Raw genomic sequence first — 19,109 nt, forward strand, 5'->3', positions numbered from 1 at the left:
ATGACTCCGCACTTACAGGGGATTGCCTGCCTTGCAACCGCCCAGTGACATCACCAACATTCAACTCAAAAGAGATCACCTGTGTGTGCGCATGTGTGTGCCTGTGTGTGCGTGTGTGTGTAAAACAGTCGGAAAAGGAGCGGAGGAGTAGAGCAGTTCAGACCAGGTTGCACAACAGATCGCATGCCAATGCCTCCTTTACAAAATGTTCCAAGTAGCTCCAGTCATGTGCTCTGCGGTCAGCTACACTACGTATTCCTGTCCCGAGGGCAGAGGCAGCCAGTGGTTCAAATAGCATGAAAACACTTGATGTTACTTCGCTGTCTCAATGGTACACATGCAACTCTTCAGTGTACTGCAACATACAGTTTGAAATGTGTGTATTATGTGTTCATATTCCCTCTAACTGTGCAGCATGTGTCACATGCTCTTTTCGAGGAAGTCAGCTGGTGAAAATGCAAACTAAAACTGTCCAACAAATCACTGAGAATTGGTGAAAAGGGAACCAGTGTCGATGAATGAACATGGTCCTGCTGACCGAGGCAGAAGCCCGTGCAGAGAGAGAGTGCTGAGGATTATTGTTCTCTTCAGCTCAGAGATGGCACTGAGGCCACAGAGGCCAACATGACCCCTGTGATCCGCACGTGACTCCTCTTTACAACTGCAACTGCCAAAAAGGTCAGAATTCAGCTCGGCTTTGCTAAAATTTCCAGAAAGGGGGGGGGGGAAAGAAAAAAAAAGGAAACATGCAGTTCTGGCTTCCAAAAAAATACTTTTTTTATTGACAGCAACACATATGTATTCAGATTTTGCAAATATTTAAGGTAAAAAAAAAAGAAAAAAAGATAGAAACATAAATACACTAAAATATCATTAGAAATAACTTAAATTGGAACAAAATAATAATTTTACTTGTGGCAAAAAAAACCAGCTGGCATAGAAAACACTAAATACACAGAATGTCTTCACTGGATATGGAGGCCTTCCCTTTTTAAATTTTGACAGTAGCAACATCAACAATAACAATTTTAATCAAATAAGTGAAATTGCAAAAGGTCCAGTGTTTCAACAAGTGCCTTGTTTCTGCAGAGAGAGGCCGAGGCTTTGGTCCACTCAACAGCTCCAACGACTGCTTTCTCCCCACTTCTCCGACTCCTCACAGAGGCTTTACCAAGCAAACATGATATAATCCTTCTGTACAAAGTTTGGCTTCACATGCTTTGTTTAAGTTTCCACCTCATGACGATACAAGCCCCTCGCCATCTCATCTCGGCTGCAATGACAAACGGTCCTGTCCAAAGTGGATATTCATTCCACAGCTCTTCCCCCCCCCCCTTCTTTAAATAGATCCCAGGTAGACAGCGGGGTCTTCTTTTGCCTCCGAATATTTCTTTCTCCATCAGCAGTGCTTTGGAATTTTGATCTCTCGGTGGTCAAGTGTCCATCAGGGTTCACACCGCTGTTACTTTGCGAATACAAGTCCTTTCACAGGGTTTTTTTGCAGCTAAAAGTTCAGCGTTCAGGCAGGTTGATGATGGGTACCCACTGGTCCATACAGCGGCTCTCTCTGCAGAACAGGTTCACTTTGCTCAAAGCAGGGTCCTTCCATGATGTTGAATGTGGGCTCTGAAAATATGAATGAAAGACAATAAATGATCTAATTGCACATATTGTTATTTTTATGGAATCATAATAGTCCCTGTGTGTGTGTGCAGATACAAGTTATGTCCCTTTACTTTGATGCTTATCAAATGCAGGGGAACAAGTACTGACAAGATTTATTGATATGTAGGACCAAACACTTTGAATTAAATCACAACATTACAAGTTTGATTTATGAGTAAAACAAGTGATTGATGAGGAAGGATACTTACAGTGACCAGGACACAGTGCAGGTCCATCGGTTCACCCCCACTCTGCTTTCCTCCTCCACCCAGTATTTCTGCCAGGCGCTGGGTGTTGTTCACTCTCAGGATGTTGATATTATTCTCACAGCAGAACGCTTGAATGAGGGTGAAGTGGATCTGCAGGGCCACATCTTTCACATCTTCGTCATCAGTGGCCAGGATGCACAAAACCACATTGTCAGGGTCCCTGAAGGAGGAAGAAAATAGATCCTTAAGTTAGTCTTTTTATATTTTTGTCGAAAGCATAATACATATCCTGATAGACATGAGTCAGTCAACATGTACGAGATCTTTAACTGTCAATACATCAATAACTCATATAACCTCGTACTTACACATTGAGTGACTTGGCAGCCTCGTAGACTCCGATAGTAATGCTGCCCTGTGGCAACGCAGAGGTGAGGACTTCTTCCAAAGCTTTCGCCACTGAATCCATTCTGCAACACACGGAGACAAACTTCGTGTCATTCATTTGGACCCAAAACACTTTTGCATTGTCAGTTGTTCCTCCCATGGCTAACGTTAGCTGCTAGCTAAGCACCTGGCGTCGACACAAACACGACTGACGTGCAGACACTGGTTTCGACACGGCTAACAGTTGTGTTTTACGGTTGAAATCGTTTTGACAGCTGGGGGAAAGTAAACCTCCGTAATGAAAACTGTCATGTCCGGTATCCTGATACTTTTTGCTCACCTTTAACCAGTGTGCAGCGTCGTGTTACGTTAGCTAACGCTGTCTAAAAGTAGAGACTGTCTCGCGACATGGTCTCAACAGAAGAGCAGTTAGTTGGTAGCAAAAGACTAGATTTGACATTATCTTTATCGTGCATTAATATATTTAATGCACGAACTGTTGCTGCACACAAACAAGTGTGTGATGCGACACCGGTAACGTTTACTCACACTAGAATAAACTGGAGTAAATCATAATTCATATTATTTACCTTTCTTGAGAATAGTCCCCACTTAGTTCCTCAAATGTCATGTTGTTCATAAAATCCAAAATCCAATTTAGAGCAGAGAAGTATGCACTGGAGAGTTATTCTGGTGTCGTCTGGACTAAACACACGCACACACACTTTATCTGTAGTCCACTGTGCTGCAACTGAGAGAGATATCTGGCAACTTCACATTAAAACTGTCCGGGACAATACAAGTCAACCGAGTATTTGCATAGCTGTGATCACTGGTCGTATGCAAATTCTTCGGGTATGCTGCTCTGAAATGGGATTGGACAGACACACAGAAAGAGGCGTGTCCGTTTCCACCCGGGTCCCGGGTCCCTGTTCACTGTATATTATATATAATAACGTGTTATAATAGCGTGTTATAATAACGTGTTATAATAACGTGTGCACAGCTGTAATGTTGAATTAAACCTTGCTCAAAGACACAACAAATGTGCCTACAATAATGATGTATGGCAATGTAAGAACAACCTGAACACAAACAGGAATCTGCATTATAAATATACCACCAAAAGCGAATTAATCTGTGTTTCTACGGAACATTAAAGAAAGTAATGAATGAATACCGTGTTGCAGAACTCACCCTCGCTGCAGGACAGGACAGGCTTCAGGACAACTGCATGGCAACGGGACGCTTCTTGAGAAATACTGCCCTCTGATTGGACCGCTGTGGAGCGTGCGAAAACCTACCGCAACCCGCGCGCGAGATCTAAAGGACTGGCGCGAGAAGGACAGGAGCATGGGGCCAACACCGGCTGACATCTACCAAACTAAGGTAACACACACCTGCGTTATTCATGCATAGCACTGTTTAAAACTAGGTCAGTATTATTACTGCACAACACTTTTCACAACGAACACCATTTTATATGATTTATTTTTGTTGTTGTTTTAAATTAGGTTTACATTTTAAAACAAAATTGAAGTTAATACAACACTTATTAGCACTTCCGGTTATGAGTATGTGTACAGTGTATGGTCCAGATAATGAAAAAATGCCACAAATGCCTATGGCCAGTCCAAAGTTTCAATGTATTCAATTTAAAATGATATAAAACACAGGAAAACAGAACATCCATTGAACTGAGCTGGAGGGACCAATGGTTTTCTGGCTTGTAAAGATTGCCTCAACAACTAATCAATTATCAAAATTGTTAATTGATGAATTTATATATTATTTAAACTCCAGACTAGATGGCTTCAGAGTATAATTGATGCAAAGAAATGACTCAGGGAAGTGAGATGAAGCCATGCTGTGGATATTATGGGATCTAATGCTGCCCCTTGGTGGCTGCAGTCAAAACTCACAAAGAAAAGTCTGAACGTTTAAACACATTAATACATTGTACAGATCAGAGTATCAGAGGTGGAAAGAAACTCAGTACATTCACTACTATATCACTCTATATTTACAGAGCGGGTTCCTTGCGACTGTTTAATGAGTCTCTGTTTTTGAGGCACTTGTACTTCACTACAGTATTTTCATTTATTGCTGCTTTATATTAGGGCTTGGCGATAATTAATCGTCAATAATATATGAATAATAATAATAATATAATATAATGATAATATACAATAATTTATAGTCTTTCATTGGAATCATATTGTGATTAAATATATCAAGATATCGTGATACACAATCATGTTTTCTGAACTGATATAACGAGCACATACTGACTCAAGTTCTTTACATTTGTTTCACACAAGAGTAAACAAAACCATGCATGTGGTTGTTTCGCATAGACTATTTATTTATTATTCTATAATACCATCGCTGTATCCTTCAAACCACTTCTCAAAACTCACTGTTGCAGATGCTTGACTGATTTTAATTATATATTTACCAAATGATCGAACTTAATATGATTTTAACTCTGTTTGTGTATATTATGCAGACTTCAGTTTGAACCAGATTTAATTTAACTTTATGGTGGCATTTGATGAAACTGAATAAAATATTGACCCGTCTGTTCCAGGACCCTCCAGTAGGAGGCAGCACTAGCACACGAATTATGCATTTCATCACAACCAAACTCCAACTACAGAAAACAAAAAGAAAACTGCTGCTTTCAAAGAAAAGTGTTCAAACCTTTATTTGCTGCACCAAATGTTACCCCAGACATTTAATCAATCTGCAATTGATAAATTGATCAAAATGCCTCTGAGAGGAGGGAAGGAAACGGATACAGCTGTGCTTCTGCTGCTAGGGCAGTGTAAACAGGGCTGGAAAATATAATGGCTTAGTAGACAGTTAAGGATGAGGAAGACAAATGTTTGCCAAGAAAACTCAGAATGTTTCCACATTGCATTTCATTACGTGTCTCAGAGTGCCAGGTGTTGCAGTCAAAATGTAAATCACCCACAGAGGAATAAGGGCAGCTGACGAGAAAGCAAAGAATATCCCGAGAGCATAACCCCACCAGGGGTACTGGTAGGTGTTGTACTTGGTGTGGACTTGATCAGAGAGAGGACCAGTGTGCATTGTGCAGAGAAATAACACAATCAAGAAAATCAGCAACCAGTATGAATGTATATCTGTATATGAAACATCTTTTGAACTTTGAACATATTTACTTATAGTGCAGATGGCCGGTGTGACAAATTTCCAGCAATATTTCATATACTGTGAAGGACGGTAGCCAATAATGTCCTTAATGTCGTCATAATAATGCTCAGCACCTTGGACAGACAGGTTTTTTTCGGCCATTTATTTGTGGCCTCTCAGGGGTGCCAGGTTGGGTATTTTTGGCAGGCTTGTTATGGCAAACACAATATCCTGACAACCTGTGTCTCCAATTAAATACAATACAAAGCCCTGCAACTGACACAAGCTTTGTTAAGCTTATTTTCATAAGGTCCATTTCGAGAGAATTTCGCAAGGTCCGGAACATCACTAATGTTGTTAATGACATAATGTCTAACTTGCGCAATGATTTAGTACCATATGTATTGAATTAGCCGAACAGTTGTATTAACGTCTGTATGTAGTCAACAACTGGCTGACTAATCAAATATAGAAAGTGCAATTGAATAATATCTCAACAATATTCATGGTCAGTTTTCACATTGAACTGGATGAATTATAATGAATAATCAAATACATGAATTTAAATAAATTAAAACATGGACTGGATTAAAAAATAAAATACATAAATGAAAGCTTTTAAAAATGGTGCATCTTAAAATAAAGTACTTCATTTTAGAAAGATGAACTGAATTGACCTGCAGCTTTAAATTCAGTTCATTCAGGTGTGAAGTCGTAAAAAAGCCACAATATTATATTCTTATCTTCTAAAAAGAGAAATTTGTGTGCAGGACTGTGGTTATTGAAACCACTTGTTGCAGCTCTATTCCTCTCAGTCATAAATACGTCTATAAGTAGTATAGCATGTTGAATAAAGTCAGAGTATATTATGTCATAAACATAAACGTAAAAAGTCATCGTAGTAAAATGCAAATTGGGTAATCTTTTCTTCCAATCAGAGCAGTGAAATGTGCCACACAAACAAAAAATAATTAATAGAAAGACCTATTGTTATTATTTGTCTTAATAACTATTATCCACCAAATAATTCAGTTCAAAACTGTTTTAAGTTCTTAAATCCATCAATTGACTAATTCCCAAACTCAGGTGCAGGAGAGATTTCGGTGTGTCACCATACACGGGATGCACTATATTAGCATTTGAATATGAATTTGCAAACATAGACAGCTTAACAATGTTAAAAGGATCATTTGTGGAGTTACTTGCAACAGTTTAAACTTTTGTTGTGACTTGTTGCATGTATGATTTAAAATATCTGCAATCTGCAAAGCAATAGACAAAATGTTTTTTTGTAATATACAGTGTTATTTCATTACTGCTAATGGGTCATAATGTGTGGAGTTTTGTGAAAACTGTGCCATGTAAAACATGATGAACGCTGGACCAGCAAATAGTGAATTCATAAAAGGAGACATTATCTGCCCTTGAGAATAGAACAGAATAGAATAGAATGCTGGATGGAATATGAGTGTTCCATGACACCAATAAATGAGAACGTTGACGTGTCATCTTATGTATAGAGCCAGATGGCTTGTGAAAATTAACCTCAGTATCTTCAACCACTCAACACGCAGACTTCCTGTCCCCAGATAGTAGCTGGCTTCTCGGAGCAATGCTGACGGTGAGTGTTTGAACTGTGGGGAAGATGCAGTCGCGCTCTTGAGTCCTTCATAGTGACGGTGTCGCTATGTGGGGCAAGCCGCAGGCTGCCATTAGCATGTAAGGATGGTCGGCCAGTCTTCAATGCTACCTGGGGGCAGAGAGCTCACTTCAAGCTTCCAGTGTGTCCGGTGTAGGATGCTGGGGTAAGATACTCGCACCAAACTCCTGTCGTGTAAAGCAGCAGCATATCTGACCTGTAACATTGGATTCAGAATAGACTTTGACTGCTACCACTTTTCGTATTTTGGCTCAGGATGTTTGGTGCCACCATAATGATTTCAGGATTACCAAGTCCCTCCTTGAATATCAAATTGTTAATATTGATTATTTACTGAGAGTAAAGTACAGTAAAACCTAGAGTTTCTCTTATTGGAGTGATAGTTTGAAAATGTGTTATAACTCTGTTATGCTGTTCATTCTGTACACATGACATCATTGCACTTCTGTCCATCCTGGGAGAGGGATCCCTCCTCTGTTGCTCTCCCACAGGCCTCTCCCTGTTAAAGGGGATTTGGGGAGTTTTTCCTGTTCCGATGTGAGGGTCCTGGGACAGAGGATGTCGTATGTGTACAGACTGTAAAGCCCTCTGAGGCAAATTTGTGATTTGTGATTTTGGGCTTGTGACGACCCCTCCCTTCCACCAGGGGTCTGTGTCTGTTTCCTGTCAGTTTGTCTTGCAGGATGTTGATCGGCAGCTAACGAGCCCCACCTGAGCCTGCTGGAAGTGGCCAGCTATAAAGAAGCACCCTCTGACGGTGCCTCTCCTCCCCGCCTCCTGTGTGGAGGACCTGGCTGCTGCTTTGTTTTGATTGTTTGTTTAGTTAGTTGTACTTTCAATAAATGTCTAATTATTACTTTTATACTCGTCTTGTCTCCCTCATGCCTTTTGAGCCGGGTCGTGACTGGCTATACAAAAATAAAATAAATTGAATTGAATCTGCTCCTACTGTTTTCAACAACTCTACACAAGACACCTGGACAGCTCTGAGACAGGCCGCGGCGAAACCACTGGTCATAGCGTCTGCAGACCGTAGCATGGCGCTAATTCCTTTTGAAGAGATTTCACTTAATTTTATTCGACTGTGGTCAGGCTTCCTGGGGGGCTCCCCACCCATCTTAGTTATGCTGGGATGGAGGTCCATCACAGGGGTATTCAATTAAAATTCCAAAAGGTCCAGATTGAGAAAATCTCCTCGTCCAAAGGTCCGGAACATTACAATAATATCTAATTTGCGCTATTTAGTGCCTTAATATATAACAACATATTTGTGTAGTCAACAACTGTCAAATCAAATAAAGAAAGTACACACCAATTATATTTGAACAAATTATTATTCTGCTTTAACTGCAGATGTGAGGTGTTGATTGACAGAGAGATAACTGACAATTTACTTAACATTAACAATCATCTGCAGCCTACACGTAGCATGGCACAGTTCTCAGATTTGTCCAGCAGAGGGGGATATATGTCAGATATTAGATCAACAAAGGCAACTGTCCTGTCCAGTCAGTAGTTGTGAGACTCATTTTATTATGGACATTATCATCACATTTCTAGTTTAGCAGAGGGCTTATTTGGATTGAAGGTGCATCTAACCAGACATGTTGCTGCGTTAATTCATTGTAGTTGTCAGACATGCACAGATATTAAAGAATGTTGAGGGTTAAATCAAAGGACATGTTCCTGTAAGCAGTGAGAAGATACACAGCATCTTAGTGTACTGCTTACTGAAAAATATATGGCCGAAAAGCCCTGCAACATCTTACTTTTTCATCTAATTGAATTTATTCTGGAAGAATCTACTTTACGAACATGCACCTGTAGCACACACCCAGAGAGACACACACAAATTGACACACGTCACTTATAGATCCAGATATCAACAGTCTCTTGGTGATTTGTCTTCACTGTGCCAGAGGGACAAAATAACCAGTCTTGAGAAAAAAACACAAAGGTCTTGGGCTTCGCAGTACTTTGAAGTACCAGCATGCCTGATACACTAATGATGATGTCACGGCATCATTAGGAGCTTCAGCCAGTGTTGCTACAGCTTCAAATATCTGCAGCATGTGGCCAAGATCTGCCATTGATCTGTATATTACACCATCTTGCTATAATAATAATAATGATAATAATGATAATAACAATAATCATAATACTGAACTGTATAATTCTGTAAAGTGCATCAGTCATCTAAAATGTGGATTTCTGATTTAAAAAGAAAAGGTCCAAAATAATCGGTTTTTATCTTTAGGTTTCAGTGACCGATTAATGTCTGGCATTTAATATTAAGCTGAGATGAATTGTATTTGTTAAAAATGTGTAACACACTGTGTATTTGACTCCAAAGTAAATTTTCTTTCTTTTTTATTTTCTTGATCTCCCAAAATATGTTAAAATGGCACAGCGACTGAGGAAGAAAAATCTGGATCCCATGTTGTCAAGATTCACCTGATAAACATAAAACGGAGGGGAAAAAAAAGCCAAAAAAAATTCGACAGGCCTACAATTTATCAGGGAGCATTTTCCAATAATGTACTTTTCTTTGCAAATTTAACATGGACCCACCGCTGGGAGAAAGATGGGACAAGGTGTGCAAGCTGAAAGCCCTAAGACTCTGTGACAACCGTGATAAATGCAGCAGGCGCTGACACGGCTACGGCAAAAGACAAAAGATACCTTTGTCTTGTCACAATAATCCTAATCTGTTTGAAGATGGAGCCACATTAGAGAAAGCGAGAGAGAAAGTAAAAAAAAGAAAAACACAGAAATGGAAGCAGATTTGTGGTCAGCAGTGATAAATGTTGCTACATCAGAAACAGGGCTCAGTATGATGTTTCTCTCTAATGGCCTGATTGCTCAATTAATTCTGCGGCCCGTTCTTTGCTGGCCCCCTTTAATGTGGAAACAGCTATATTTTCTCCCAGATTAGTATAGATACAGGCTGACAGTCGGCACTGCTCAAGGTATTTGGGAGGTATAATTCATTCATAATGCCACAATGCGCCCCATCTATCATCTCAGGTTTTTCATCCGCTAACTTGCCGCTTGCTCCCTCCTCTCATTTCAAGCTCCTGGCTCTTCTGGGGCGGTGTGTGTTGTGCATGTGTGCATGCATATATGCGATTTAGCAATGTGAGTTTGAGATGTGAGAGGTGTTAAGATATGAATTGTGTGTGTGTGTGTGTTCGGGACGTGCGGGGTGTTGGGGCATGCAAGGTTGTGAGGTCGGCAGCTTCTCCTCTCCTGATGAATTAGCTGGCATATGCAAGCGATGAATTACCAGGCAACCAGAGTCAATTATCCAAAGGAAAAAAAAGAAATACATGGACCCTGCGCCTGTGGCCCCAGGGTCTCTTTTCCAATTCAGAGAGTGATTTTCCCAAAATGTAGAAGGAAGAAAAGAGAAGCAGCCTTGAAGAAGCGAGAGTGGGATGATGAGGAGTTGGGGGGGGAAGAAAATGAATGCGTGTCCCCTCATCGCACACCTTTTCCCCTCCATCGTTCTCTCGCTCCCCGATCAAATCCAGAAAGCAACGTGCAGTGTGAAAATGCAAAAGGCTATTATCAGGCCTTCAGAGTGCACAAATGCCACTAATGATGGATGAGTGTGGGATTTAGAAAGGCCTCCTCTCAAACACCGGCCGTTCCCCCTCCTTAACCGGCCCTCTCTTTTTCCTCTCTTGTCTCTTGTACCAAAACTATATCAGGCCCCTGGTTGAAATAGACCGAAGCGGAAGACGTTTGTAATGTATCGCACACATACTCAGTGTCCCCTGCTGTTTATGCCATTTCACTTCTAACCTCTTTTAAAGAGGGAAACATTTCTGCAAACAAGAGGGAAAGTCTTGAGGTCACATCATGCTGTTCATGTGACACTGGTCCAGAGTGACACTGGGGAAATTAGATCATCAGCAGGAACCCGAGTGGGTTTTGAATGTTTGTGAATGCGTCTTAATGGTGGAATTCCACAGCACCACTAATACAAAGATGACATAGAGGGGAGACGAAGAGACGGAGAAAATAAAGTCCTACTTTATGAAACAAAGTGCAGCATTTGGAAAATATATATATATATATATATATTTTTCACAGAACTGCTTCATTTTTTTACGCAGAAGACGACAATAATTCTTGGAATCGACTATCAAACATCCACTAACGTCGTTCCAAATCACTGGATGAACCTGGCCAAGTGTTGCTTTCAATAGACCAATTTAAGCTCGGTTGGTGTAACGAAACTGCTTTAACAGTTAAAGAGAAAAGAGGATAATATAAACTCACAGTGGGAAAGCACAGCCAAACGTCATTAAGGGTTTTAAATCCTTAACTTCATGACTGCCAAAAGAAAACACAATACCATTCCCAAAAGATTCTTTGAGTTATAAGAATGAGTTCAGTCGAGTGAATCAAATGCTTGGAGAGATGGAGATGGAAAAGAGGGATATAAGAATAAAACAAAAGAAAATGATATCCTTAGATTTAGCTGGCACCAAAAATGGCCTCCGCAGCATTATGAAAGTGACACTTTCAATGAACCCTTGACACAAGTCGACAAAATGAAAGGCTCAACACTGCAGCACACATATTTAGCAATGAAAATATTCTCCGATATAATAAAACAACAACACTCAGAATCTTCTTCCAACATCTGCAAAGTAAGGTCTACAACATATGTTAATGTGGTATCCAACAGGAGTAGGCTAACCAGCGGTACTTCTGCAGGTAGAGAGATTGTGGAGTAGCTCAGCAAACTTGAAAACACAGAAAAACTAAATTTAGTAAAACAAAATATCGATAGTATATTTAGTTTCACAATAAGCATTAAACTACTGTCTATATGCTCACACAGGCATCCTATCAACCTGAGTCAGTTTAACACCCAAACAAAAGTACGTAAAAACCAAAGCAGTTTCCAAGCGACCAGAAAAATCGGATGGAAATGAATAGCAAAAATAAATTGAATATTTTGTTGAAATGTCAAGCGAGTATAAAATACATGCCTCACCTTAAATAACATCCAGTTTAAAGTAAATAAAATAACACAAGTGAAAAGTGAAAACAATAGTAACGAGCCACTTCAGTAAGCCAGCATGTGCTGTAGCAGCGAGGAGGAGCTGATGCTAAATGGAATGCAGCCCGAATCAATGTCATTAGTTTGCTTTTCCTGCTACTCCTTAAGTGTCTGCTAAGAAAAGGCTCTGTTCTACAATTACTGGTGAAAGTGCTGGTAGAGTAACTCGCATAACAAAGGAAACACGTGAGTAAAGGACAAAAACTAATATAATATATATTAATATATATATTAATCGTACTCCCAGGTATAGTTACATAGCTGCCATGATTCACTGATCAGCAGGAGAGAGGGTTGCGTGTCAAGCCTCATGACGAGGACTGATCAAGGACCTGCTTAAGTTTAAGTCAGCCTGAAATGATTGTAGCATGACAGCTAAAGTCATGACGATATTTCCGTACGACCTTTTGTTCCGCTAGCTTCCGTAACCTAATGCAATCGCTCATTCAGCATTTCTGTCATTGAAAAAAAGCTGTGTTCTTGGAGTTTGCTGTTTTACTTTTAAGAGTTAAAACCTTCATGATTTTAACTACGTTAAACATGAAATGATATAAAATGATTTTGATAAAGGCTGCTAAAACAGTGAAACATTAAATACAAAATAATCTATGTCAATAATTGATTTTAACATAAAATACTGTCCTAATAGAGTGAAACACACAGTATACTCGGCTCTGTTCTAAGGATGCAATTTCAGTCATTCGCATGATTACAAATGTCAATAAGATGTCTTACTTCTGGAGCAGACGCTGGAAGCTATGCTTTCACTTTGGCTCATAAGGGAAGATGAAAAATAAATCCATGAACTTGGAAAAGAAAGCAAACTCTGAATCAGGTGACAGCAACAGCTGCACAGTAACTACACTGAGGACACCCATCATGCCCCATTGTTTCAGGACATTAACAAAGAAGTGTTTACTTAATGACAGCACATTACACATGGTGTTTTTTAAGCCTGATTCTGATATTCTTCAGTCATTATCTTAAAATGTGATGAAATTAGGGTATGAGTTTGGCAATGTTTTGAACAGCATGTATCGTATTCAGTTTCTCATGTCTTTATATTTAGACAATTGTCTCTGTGCACACTGATTTCAGTGCAGCTTTCCAGACCCACTGGTGCGTCTCCGTTACTCTCTAACGTCACAGTTCCCCCCTGGGACCAGCAGCCCCTTCACTTCTGCTATTACCCCCTCACACACCCTTACATCCTCCTACACACACTCGCACACATATCACCTCCCTCCCGCCCCGCGGCGACATGCGCTCCACAATGGAGAACAGAGTGGTTTGGGAAATGATGGCCATTTATAACTGCCGGACTCCGTATCCCACCACCTCACACACTCTCTCACACACACACACACACACGCACACGCACACGCACGCACACGCACACGCACCCGCACCCGCACACACACAAAGCATTGAGAGTTTGGTGCTGGGGTGGCAACCGAGAGGTGCAGAAAGGGGAGAGGGGAGAAAGCAGCCTTCTCCTGGCGAATGTCACAAACACGTTTGCACTTAACTGCACAGATGAGCACTGTGCAAAAGTGTGGCATCCCATCCAAACAGAGTGTTTCATGGGTGTGTGTGCGTGCCTCTGTGTGAAAGCATGCAGGAGCAGGTGTGTGTATGCGGAATGAGGGAGTGATTTAATTTGATGCTAGAAAAGGAATATCATATTACTATTGAGCTGTCATCAGTTTATTAAGGTGCTCAACAGTGACAAGTGTATCACCTGCACTAACATTAGAAGAGCTCTACACTTACCTCCACACACACACACACACGCACACACACACACGCACACACACACACACACACACACACACACACACACACACACACACACACACACACACACACACACACACACACACACACACACACACACACACACACACACACACACACACGCACACACATTACGAGAGATACTTTTGCTTCTCGTGACAGGTATTAACAATATTCTCTGTGGGTTAATTAGCATTATAGGCCGGTAGTTGTATGCCTCCAGTCATGTTGCAGTCCAAGACGTCATCACTTCATCACCACCAAAATCGAATCAATTCATCCTTGAGTCCAAGTGGACATTTGTGTCAAATTTGATGACATGTTCTCCAGGCGTTACTGAGCAGTATTGTGCAAGTTACTCAGGAAGTGTAATAAGTTACTTTTACTTATTACTCCTTTAAAAACAAATGACTTCCGAATGACTCTGTATCAAAACTAATTTGTTACGTTACTCGTTATATTACTAAATTACCAAAATTGGCACAGAAAGTAACCTTTAATGTGGTTGACGCAGTCAGTTGTATTGATCTATAAATGAATGTGGTTGATTCTTACAGAATCTGCTGTCCACAGCAGCATTACACTGTATGAAAAGCTTCTCCTTCAGGTCATGTACTCTCTGCTGAAGATAGCAGGACACATCCTGTCTGTTGATACAACGCAGCCTCTGAGAAGTACAGATCTGTTCCTGAACTGAGGCTTCATGCATGTTTTTGCACCCTCGTCTCTTCCTCGGGTCACACATGCGCCTGAACGATGTTTGCCTGAAGGTTCACCAAAGTTCATCTCTACACGCTGTGAAGATGCATACTAACCCGCTACACGTTCACGTCATCGTAACATCAGCTTAGCTGGCACAGAAAACAAATCACATTCTGGTAGAGCAGTGATGCAGCGCTACTTAAATGAATACCTGTAATATAATTATTGATTTGGAAATTGTAATCCCATACACTACTTGTTATTAGGAAAAATAATAATAATATGACAGGAATGCATTACTGAGTAACACGTTAATGCCCAACACTGCTCTGAGATGTTATTGACTGACAACTTAAAAACATATTGCCTCAGGCAATAGGCCAGTGGAGAATTCATTTTTTCCACTCTTGAGCGTGATGAGTGGACGACAGAGATCCAGTGCTCTTATGTTGTTTAGGTAGCTTGCGGATGACGTTTATACAACAATTGCAAGGGTGCTGGTTGTACGTATATATACTGGTATTTCTTGAACTTGTGTGTGTGTGTGTGTGTGTCTGTGTGTGAGGCCTCAGCCTGTCACTGTGTTGGATGGGCTGTCACTTTCTTAATTGCCTGAGCGTGAACTCGCCCTGCTCTGCTCACCTGGCTAATTACTGTGTCTTTCCAGCCAAGAGATTGAAATGAAGTCGACTTCATTCAAGCTTCATTGGCATGAAAAGTGAGGTTACTGAAATTGCCATAATAGGTACAGAGGGTTTGTCCTTCGAGTGATATTTTTCTACGTGAGCTTCATTGCTGTCCCGCTAACAAATGCTGACTATAAAACACATGTTATGTTAAACTGATAAACTGATCTGGTTTCATAATTCAATTTTTAACAATTAATTTCGCTTTTTTCAACAATAAAATTAAGTGTAAGTTTTCTGAAGTGTGAGAAAAACATGCTAAAACACTGGTATGGCCCTTTAAACATGCAACGAGTGAACAGCAGCCAAAAAAAGAAGAAAGAAAGTATTTTGATTTTGAAAAAAGATGACAAGCAACAGAGCATATTGAACTGAATCAGACTGGAGTCCATGCAAATGAATGCTAATGTCATGCTAATGAGCAGGGGGAGGGAGGGAGGAAGGGGGAGAGTATCAGGTAGGAGGCAAAGTTTGGTTAGAGAGCGAGCTGGCGAGACAGCAGGAAAATGGGCAACGCTTGAGTGAGCTTTGAGCGGGCTGATGTCTCGATGAGAGAGGGAACATTAAGCGATAGAAAGACAGAGAGAGAGAGAGAGAGAGAGAGAGAGAGAGAGAGACTTGGTGGAAAGGCCCCGCGGGCTCATGGATGCTGATTAATTCCCAAATTACATTTCACAATTTTACTGTTTCATTTTCCTGTGGTAAACATTCACCATCAAAAACCATCATTCTATCTGTTAAATCAGTCGTATTGTTTGCTCGTTAATTTGTACTCGCTTGTCTTTTAAAGCTCCATTATACTCAGGTTTAATGACACCTGAAGCAGCAGTCACCCAAGTACTACTCAGCAAAGTCATTTCTCAGCTTCCACACAACTGGCCTTGTATTTGGGAAGCTCGTGCACCGTCGACGAAGCTGGTGACAGCACACACAGGAGAGCGACTTCATTCTCTGCTCCAGGTAGACATTACACCACTCTATTTTTACACAGCAAATAGTTGTTTGATGCTAAATGAATGCTGGCAATGTTGAATTTAACACCTTTAATGTAAGTAAGTTGACCTATGACGACTTTTAGAGTAGATCAAAACCTGTTCAAAATACACCTGCTTATAGCAATATGAGCTTCATTTATTCACAGTTTATAGATACTTTACTGCAGATTTGAGACTATTTATGGATGCAATGTACTATCCTGAATTATAGATAAAAAATGTGTTATATTGTGTTATCAAGTATTCCTTAACTTCATAAGAGCGGCCACCAAATCCATTAATACACATTTGTATCTTGTCCTTGCATCTATTTATGACACTGTAAGTTATTTATCAACTGTTTGTAGAGTGCAGTGTCGTAGAAATACTGTAAAGGACGGTTGAAATAAAGTGTTTTTTTTAATAATCAGCATTTATGAAACAATAATCATCCAAATTTGACTCAGACAAATTATTATTACCTTGAAGACCTCCAGCAGTTGACATTCATTTACCAAATAATGACAAATTACTGCTGCAAAGCTCATTCTGTACACGCTCCTCACCCAAAGTAAATAAAGTGGACCATGCTTTACACAAAACTGAATGTTGACACATCAATGACACGCAACACGTTTCCATTGTGTCCGTGCACTTTCAAGATACCAGGAAAACCCTGTGTCTTTTTATGTTTTAGAGTGTATTTTATTTAAACTCACATACCTAACAAAGCATACTCTGTTCATCAATACCCTCAATAAATAAACAGTTGTTCTCTGTATACTTCCGGCAGCATGTCAGTGGGACTGGGCCAGGGCTGTGGTAATGGTGCCACTCCGTCTTTCCTGACACAACAACACTCACAGCTGCTTCATCTGCTTCTGTCAGTGTCTCCATGTTAAAGACCTTCTGAAGAGACAAAGGGCAAATATCTTTCTGTTTGCCTGTCGGGTTTTTCCACCGCTTTTACAAGCCAACACATACACATTCACACATATGCATTCGTCCTGGGGAGAGGGTGCAGAGAAAAAAATGTGATCATCTGCATCCCCCTAATGGGGTGGAGGTGAGAAAAAGCATCTCAATGGCAGACGAGCACGGCGAGGGAAAATGACAATATTTAAAATGGGAGACACGACTCCATTTCTTTTTGAACAAAATATTAATGATCTTTCATTTGGATCTCATCACAGATGCGGCCGGGGGAAAATTGCATTTTGTGTGGCAGAAGTCTGGGGAAGACATGAGACAGGATAATAGCCAATAGGTGTTTGGAGAGAGGGAGTCAGAATGAATGAGAGGGAAAGACAGAGAGAAACCGAATTGACAAATTCCCATGATGGGTATGCCATGAGAGAAGGGGGAAGAGGAGGGAAAGGAGGGAGGTTGGAGAACAGGGGGGGGAAAAAAGGGCAGAAAGATTGGAAATTGAAATTTATGACATTGAAAATGACTATGACGAAGACAGAGCCAGGTCCCGCTTTGCTATCCCCTCTTTGGTAGCAGTCAACCTTGCAATGAGGGCAGATCAAACAAAAATAGGCTGTTAGGGGGGGGGGGGGGGGGGGGGGTCACGGAGGGTGGTGGTGCTGAGCACTGTGGATGGGATGAGAGAGGGGGAATGAAGGAAGGAAAGCAGTGACGAAGGTGGAGGGATAGAGGGAGGTACAGACAGAAGTGAAGGAGGACATTAAAGGAGGAGATGATGATGTTGTCAGTGAGTGATGTAAATCGCAGCGGCTACATAGTCAACAGATACAGTCGGCTGGCTGTGCAGGCCAGGGCCTGTCTCAGCTGCAGTGGCACTGACAAATGGAATATTTTCAGAGGACTTAATCAGAAGAAAATGGGCTTTCATCTGCTCGCCTACCCGCTCTGCCGCTCGCGCAGAGAAATGATTGCCTGTCGCTCCTCCTCTCCCTGTCTCTTTCTCTCTCACAGTCATTGAACGTGGCCACTGAACCCTGCAGAGGTTACAAAAAGAGAATTTATCAGTTGTGTTTTACAAAAGGATATAGGGACATTGAGACACGCGCAATTACACTCCCTCCATAATGGACTTTGATTTGCGAATGCTAATAGCTGGTTTTGTGTTTCTTAAATGCTTACACAAAGATTTGAAAAGGCCGTAGAGACGGATTAAAACAGATAAGCACACTCAAATGGTTTTCTTTGTGAGGTTTTAGTGCTGCAGGTGATTGGATGAACACTAACATCTTCCTGCTCACCTTCGTAATCAGTCATCCATTTGCCTTCCAGAGGAACAAGCTGAACTTCCTGTTCTGTGAGAAAGTACAAAGTGCGCCACACTGACACCGTTCTGATATATTTCAAACACACTCATCATCCACTCAATAAAACCTATTACTTGTCATGAAGGCCTCATTTCCTACAGTTGTGTTTGATGTAGTGTCTGGGCCGCCCCGTCCGTAGAGGCCCACAGCAGCACCAGATAGGCCTCCGCAGAACAGACAGTGACATGATCTATTTCTCCCATGATGAATGTACCAATCTGCTGCCCTGTTGCCCTGTCCGCCTAATTTGTTATGATGTGACACCATCTCGACTCTTTTCTATGGCGATGAACTTGCTGCTATGTGCCAGCAGGTAAGTGGGATGAAAACATCAGGATGCTCTATGATGCCAGTGAATCACTTGATACCATACAACTGGGAGTTTACCAACACCCAGTTTTAACATTTGATGTTATAAATGATTTTTTTTCAAATAGTTTGTCAGATATAGTAGGGGACCCCTGGAATGCAGTTTTACCCCCTCATGATACCTATAGTT

General features: G+C 40.9%; 2 protein-coding genes across 3 annotated transcripts in view; both read right to left on the reverse strand.

Moving 5' to 3' along the window:
* Positions 1-761: 761 nt before the first annotated feature.
* On the reverse strand, positions 762-3,022 carry gadd45aa (growth arrest and DNA-damage-inducible, alpha, a). Of its 2 annotated transcripts, XM_079284687.1 has the most exons (4): positions 2,852-3,022; positions 2,243-2,344; positions 1,875-2,094; positions 762-1,626 (listed from the first exon to the last, which is right to left on the reverse strand). In XM_079284687.1, exons 1-4 carry the CDS (start codon positions 2,899-2,901, stop codon positions 1,513-1,515), a joined length of 486 nt encoding a protein of 161 aa, XP_079140813.1. In that variant the 5' UTR covers positions 2,902-3,022; the 3' UTR covers positions 762-1,512. The 2 variants fall into 2 exon arrangements, with proteins under 2 accessions (XP_079140813.1, XP_079140812.1); XM_079284686.1 differs by lacking the exon at positions 2,852-3,022 and having other exon boundaries at positions 2,243-2,836.
* A 14,165-nt stretch (positions 3,023-17,187) lies between these two features.
* The window catches only part of nsun4 (NOP2/Sun RNA methyltransferase 4), a 47,062-nt gene continuing 45,140 nt past the window's right edge, over positions 17,188-19,109 (reverse strand). The window contains exons 8-9 of the mRNA XM_079285627.1: positions 18,187-18,280; positions 17,188-17,225 (exon numbers count right to left, since the gene is read on the reverse strand). Of these exons, the coding sequence (XP_079141753.1) occupies positions 17,215-17,225; positions 18,187-18,280 (105 nt within the window). The 3' untranslated portion in view covers positions 17,188-17,214. The remainder of the gene's footprint in view (positions 17,226-18,186; positions 18,281-19,109) is intronic.

This window comes from Melanostigma gelatinosum (assembly GCF_949748355.1).
Source record: "Melanostigma gelatinosum genome assembly, chromosome: 15".
In the NCBI taxonomy this organism is placed as follows: domain Eukaryota; kingdom Metazoa; phylum Chordata; class Actinopteri; order Perciformes; family Zoarcidae; genus Melanostigma; species Melanostigma gelatinosum.